Raw genomic sequence first — 6000 nt, 5'->3', positions numbered from 1 at the left:
CTGTGGAGCAGGACTGAGCATCAGAGCAATGGTTCTCAAACTGGGGGTCGGGACCCCCCAGAGGGTCGCGAGATAATTTATGGGAAAGGAAAGAAACATATTTCTGCCATACAAATTTATTATCGGGTGTAATTTTTCTGATTTCTCTAAGATTTTAGCTTTTTCTCTTGTGAAATATTGAATAGTTTTCAGCCTCTAAGCCTCTGACAATCAAATCAAATCTGATACTCAAATGAAAAGACCTGAAAAGGGAAAATATTTTTTTGAGTGTACTGTTCACCACTCTGCATATGCAGCCTGTGATGAGCGTTGTCACTTCGGTTTAAGGGGTCACGAGCCAAAAAGTTTGAGAACCACTGGTTTAGAAGGAACTTTACTCAACACCCCTACTAAAAGGAGGCATGTCTCAGTGGAGGCTTTACCTGGGAAAAGATAACTGACTGTCTGGATCACTAACTTCCTCCCAGTCACGGTGTGTTGGCGCGGCGTCAAGACTCGGTGACGTCTTCTTCTTCTTCTCAGCCTCAGGGCTTGGTTTGTGTTCAAGGGATGTTGTGGATCTACTGTTGTATATTCCAGCCTCAGTAACCGGTATAATCTTTCCCTCTTATTTAACCTGCGGTGGGGATCAGTGTACAGCATTGTAAAGCGTTCCAGGGAGACGTAGCAACAATGAAAAACAGTGATGCCGAGTAAAAAAAAACAACCTCCTAACCAGGTGTCCTCAGCCGACCTGTGTGCCGCTTGCTGTCAAAAAAAAATGCCTCTTTTCATAAGAAACAAACACCAAACAAATACCTTCCCCGGCACCTCGTTGCTAATGTCTTTTTGTCTTGATTTAATTATAACCTGAGCAACAGATGAAGCCATTGTAGAAGTCCCACTCTTCACTCTCCACACTTGGGGAACTTGCTGAGGTTTGGCTGAATCCCCAAGAGGAATTGTTTGGGAAATTCAATTTTTGGTCTCTGTTTAGCCGTGAGAAAGCACAAGGAATGGTCTACCGCACCACTCTCAATCTGGCGGGTTGAGAGACAAAGTGGTGCCACTGTATACAATTCTAACACAGGATGGATACAGGATAATTGCACGAAGGAGGACTTCTACAATGGCTGCCACTATGTACTGTCTGAATGCAGGATAGGTGCAGGATGAATGCATGAAAGGAGGTTTCCACATTGGCTACCGCTCTATGTGGAGATGTTTCAGAGATTGAGGCTACAATAAGTACGATTTTTACTGTCCCATAACACAAAATGAGAATAATATATGCTGGATAGGGTTGGGATTAATGCCAATGACTCAACAATTACTTGGCCAGGAGATCTCTGGCTTTCAAAACTCACTTTCCAGCCCGTTCTCTCATTTTGGAACAAACCACCTGACCCGCATTTGGCATTTTTTTTGTTTCTATTGCTTTATTATTTATGTCAGTTACAGGGCACCGTAAGCTGTATCAGAGACCTCTCCATGTTGTCAGAGGGCGATAAAATTCCTAAATTACGAAATGCCCCTTTAAACATGGCTATGGCCTGTCTCTCCCGCTCCAGGTGCTGTTCTCCCGGACCGCCGCCCCCCATGTGGACGTCCGTCTGGACACCAGGCCGGTCTCGCCCAGCGTGGCACTGCTGGACCCCCACAGCCCAGACGGAGCCCTGCTATTGGCCACAGGAAACAAGGTAATACTAATGTGGATATACCAGCAGTTCTTAATGGAGGCTCCAGCAAAATCAGAAATAGTTCAATTTAAAAGAAATGATCCCAGTTAGAGAATGGATAAGAATGACTGTCTTAAGCATCCAGTAGGCTTCACTCTCTCTGTTGTCTCCCTCAACACTCAATACTAAATCAACAACAGCTAAAATCTTTCCATATGGTTTCCAAATCTTATTAATGGGGGTCAGTGGCTTAATGTGTGTCTGTTTTGGGGTTTGTGGCATGACAGCGTTCGAAAACCACAAACAAACATGCAGACATCTTAGTGTCCACACACATAATACACATACAAATAAACATGCACATAGTACATACTCACACACACACGTACACACACACACACTCATACAGACACGAAAACATGAACATGCATCCAAATATAGCACATAGGTCAGTGAGTTACACCTTCTCACATATAGAGAGATGCATCAGTGTGTGCTATACAGATTAGCCAACTGTGAATGAACAAAGGGGCCATAATATGTGTGCATGCCCCCACACACACACACACACACTCTCTCTCTCTCTCTCTCTCTCTCCACTCACACACACACAAACACACAAACACACACACACACACACACAAACAGAGTGTAATTCTGGCATTCCTCACATTAATGAGATGATTACAAAAACACTCTCCCACTGGCACCAAGTCACAATAGTAAACATGGAGCAGAGCCAACGGATTCACGTCAGAGTTTGGGAAACAATCGTGCAGAAAGTTCAGGTTCCTTCTGGTTCCTTCAGTCCTTTCTGTTTCAGTGGAAACACACAGAGGAAGACATTATGCAACTGCTATATTTCTGATTTCCACAAAAGGATTTCATTCCAAAACACCATATTAAACTTTTTTGGGGGGGAAAACGTTACAGATGTTCAATGATCAATATTTTAGAAATACAAATGAGTGAATCCTCATCTTACTATTTTGTAAGTCAAGGTCTAAAGATAGTTAATAATAATACTAATCCATTTTAGAATACATGTTTCAATTTGTGGATATCTAATCTTGAAATTAAATTCTACATTTATATATGGTGACACAACATCTAAATGATTTATCGATTATTTTGTAATAAGTTTCAGTGAAATTTCTTTGTGATTTACGTGATACGATACCTTGTTTCCCAGCTTCACCTCCATTAAAGTTTAATCTAATATAATGTAAAGCAGTACAAGTTTTTTGAATACAGTTTACTTTCTTAATTCTTTTCATCCTTCTTACTTCTTGTCCCCAATTCCGATTGGCTGTCCCGTCCTCCATCCTAGATCACTAAGGTCCCTCTGATTGGCCCCGGCTGTGATCAGCTGACCACCTGCACTTCCTGTCTGCTGTCGTCGGGGGTGACGGGGTGCGGCTGGTGTGACGGACGCTGCACCAGAGCGAACCGCTGTCCCTCCTCCTCCGCCTGGACCCAGGACTACTGCACCCCCGTCATCACTAAGGTAACCACGGCGACCTGTCACCATGGTGATGATCAGGAAAGTGACTTTATTGACAGAATTCACTAGCTTTGACTATTTCACCAGCCAAATATTTTTTGGGGAATATGGAGGAGGATGATAATGAAGATGTGTGAGGATGAGTGTTTGAAAGAAAAGCTTTGTTTTGTTTCTTTCTTTCTTTTGTTTATTTCAAGGTGAGATATTTTTCAAGCCTCTTGGGCTTTTTATTTCACCTACTCAAATTAGTACTTTCACCTTTTCTTCCTGTGTTTTTAACATTGAATTTTATCACTGTTTTTAGTCATCAGTTCACTTATGCTTCAACACACTAAACTTAACCAAACTTTAAGTCACAATGAAACTGCATTTTGAGAGCATCATACTTTCTTAATCTGATGTATTTCCTATTGAAACCGGATGGAACAGGATCATTCAAAAGTGTAAACCAATGGGATATCAGGGAGAGAAAGGCAGTTTTATTTGATGGTAGCTGTCATGTTTTATTGGTTGTAATTTTAATTTACGCTTACTGGTACACAATGAAGTAACCATTAAACATGCACTGTTTTCCAGGAAGTAAAAGTAATGGGATTTTGGTATAAAAATACAAGAAAATTTTGGCATTTATTGGTAAATACTGTAGGTGAATATTATGGCGTGGAAGATTTCTATGACACCCTGAAGAAGGCACACTGCCGAAACATGTTGGTGATCTAAAAGAAATATTTTCGTATGGAAAGAAGTGTGCAGTGTGCAACCTTCATAATTACTTACTCTGCCTTTGGTTTGTTTGCACCTTTTTATGCGTGTGCGCTCTACTGCTAAACTAGCCTACACGGAAGATTTGCTAACAAGGATAAAAAAATCATTTTTATTTTCATTGTGACTTTAAGTAATCTGGGAGCTTCCTGGTGGCTCAGTTGGTTTAAGTCAGTGGTTCTCAACGTGGGGTCCAGGGACCACCAGGGGTCCTTGAGAGGGGTTCCAGTGGGTCCCCAGCAAACTGATGAATTATTAAACTTCAGCTTTATTTCATTTACAAGAAGTTAACACAGTTAGAAACACAGTTAGAGTGTAAAGGAATGACTGTTCTGATCATAGTTTCTCTGTTATCTCTCTACCTACAATACAGACAGTCATGGAGTTCTGGACAAAATCATATCTGACAATAAAAATATTCTCAGGTTTGGGTCCGAGAGACAAAATCTCATCAAATGGGGGTCTGTGGCTCTAATGTGGACTGAATTTGGGGTCCTTGAAAAAGGTTGAGAATCACTGGTTTAAGTAACTTGTCTGTAATAAAGAGTATACCTCTGTCTCTTTTACCTGTTATCAGTATGTGCTCACACTGTCTCTGCCACAGTGTTTTTGTGGAGAGTTTGCCTCCTACACTGAAGGTCACAGTCCTTCCTGAAATAGCAGATCTTTTACAGCAGCAGCAGCAGCACTGTCCCATTCACTGTCCCTCTGACGCTGTGAGACTTCAGCTCGGTTGCTGGTGGTGTTCATTCTTCTTGACTTTACTGCTTCACCCCATGTTGTTACACTGTCTCCATTTCACAAAACCCACCAGCGAGCCACCTCCGCCACCATATCCCCAACAGAATGGAATAATAGAATAATATAGTGAGCTTAAACTCAAGCCCCCCCCCACCCCCACCCCATGCATTCTGCACCGCACTAAAACAGGACAAGACCCTGTAAACGCCTCCTCCTTTGGGCCTGTTTTTATGGGAAGACTGTTGAAAAGAGCTCTGCCTCGCTGCAGAAAGGTTCTCTGGAGGTTTCTTACCCAACACTTCTCTATCGTACATGATCCGTTTAGTGCCACAGTTTATTTTTGTTACATGGAGTGTCAGGCTGCTGTGGCTCTGACCCTTACACTCCTTGACATCAGTTACTTGCAATGTTGTTGATTTGTGAATTTAAGAGTGTTTTACTGCTGCATTCACTGTACGTCAGTCTGGATAAGAGCCTCAGCTAAAATGCCTCAAATGGAAATAGTAGTGTAACCCGAATGTCTTTATATGGGTAGACATTAGAAATAAACTAAATAACAGATGACAGTGGGCACTAACAAGCAGCACAAGTCTTCTTATTACTCAATCGAGACGTTATTTTGGAGCAAGAACGTTTTTCAGAAGCTCCAATCTGAAAGTTGAGTCGTCAGATGCCGCCATGCAGTGCTACATATGCATTTAAAGGAGCTACATGTAGTATTTCAATACTAATAAACCATTAGCCTACCACATTCATTTTGAGACGTTAGTATAATTATCGTAAACAAATGAGATAATTGCAGAGAAGCCTGTCAGCATCTACCGGCCTCTATCAAGGAGGTTCTGCTGTACTGAATTTGGAGGGAAATCTGCTGGATCGCTTTACGGCACAAAACAGGAAGAGGTTCAGTTCTTCCAGAGCAAACGGAGCTAAAACTTTCAGAGTTTCTGGCAATGGAACTTATTCACACGGCGGCCATTTTGAACACTTGGGGTCGGAAACTTACCTGGAAGATTGGCACATTGCCTGGATAAAAGTAACTTTACTTAAACACATGTGAGGACAAAATACAGATAAACCTAACAGTTACCAAATTAGCTAGCAATTTTGAGAACAACCACAGCGACTTTTTGAATTTGGCAGGGAAGCTAGTTAGTTTACTAATTAGTTAGTAAGCTACTAGCTAGCTACCTAGGCTAGACTCTAGCAGCTAGTGATAATGGACTAAATATATTAAAATGTAAACATCCCTCTGGATTCTTGAATTCCATTCGTTTCAAATATGTTTTTCAGTGGAGAATCTGTGAAATGATAAATGTTTGTATGATCTGTCTT

At 41.5% G+C, this 6000-nt stretch overlaps 1 protein-coding gene across 1 annotated transcript in view; it reads left to right on the top strand.

Annotated features, from left to right (window-relative positions):
- The first annotated feature begins 995 nt into the window (after nt 1-995).
- LOC139648731 (hepatocyte growth factor receptor-like) overlaps nt 996-6000 on the top strand; it is a 51079-nt gene continuing 46074 nt past the window's right edge. Inside the window, exons 1-3 of the mRNA XM_071524946.1 lie at nt 996-1022; nt 1551-1679; nt 2989-3165. Coding sequence (XP_071381047.1) covers nt 996-1022; nt 1551-1679; nt 2989-3165 — 333 coding nt within the window. The remainder of the gene's footprint in view (nt 1023-1550; nt 1680-2988; nt 3166-6000) is intronic.

Source organism: Centroberyx affinis, unplaced genomic scaffold, assembly GCF_046629955.1.
Source record: "Centroberyx affinis isolate AG114_WGS23_722 - 3 ecotype Tasmania unplaced genomic scaffold, CSIRO-AGI_Caff_v1 ptg001251l_1, whole genome shotgun sequence".
Lineage (NCBI taxonomy): Eukaryota > Metazoa > Chordata > Actinopteri > Beryciformes > Berycidae > Centroberyx > Centroberyx affinis.
Note: the sequence above shows the minus strand (reverse complement) of the source record. Positions and strands in the feature narration are given on the sequence as shown.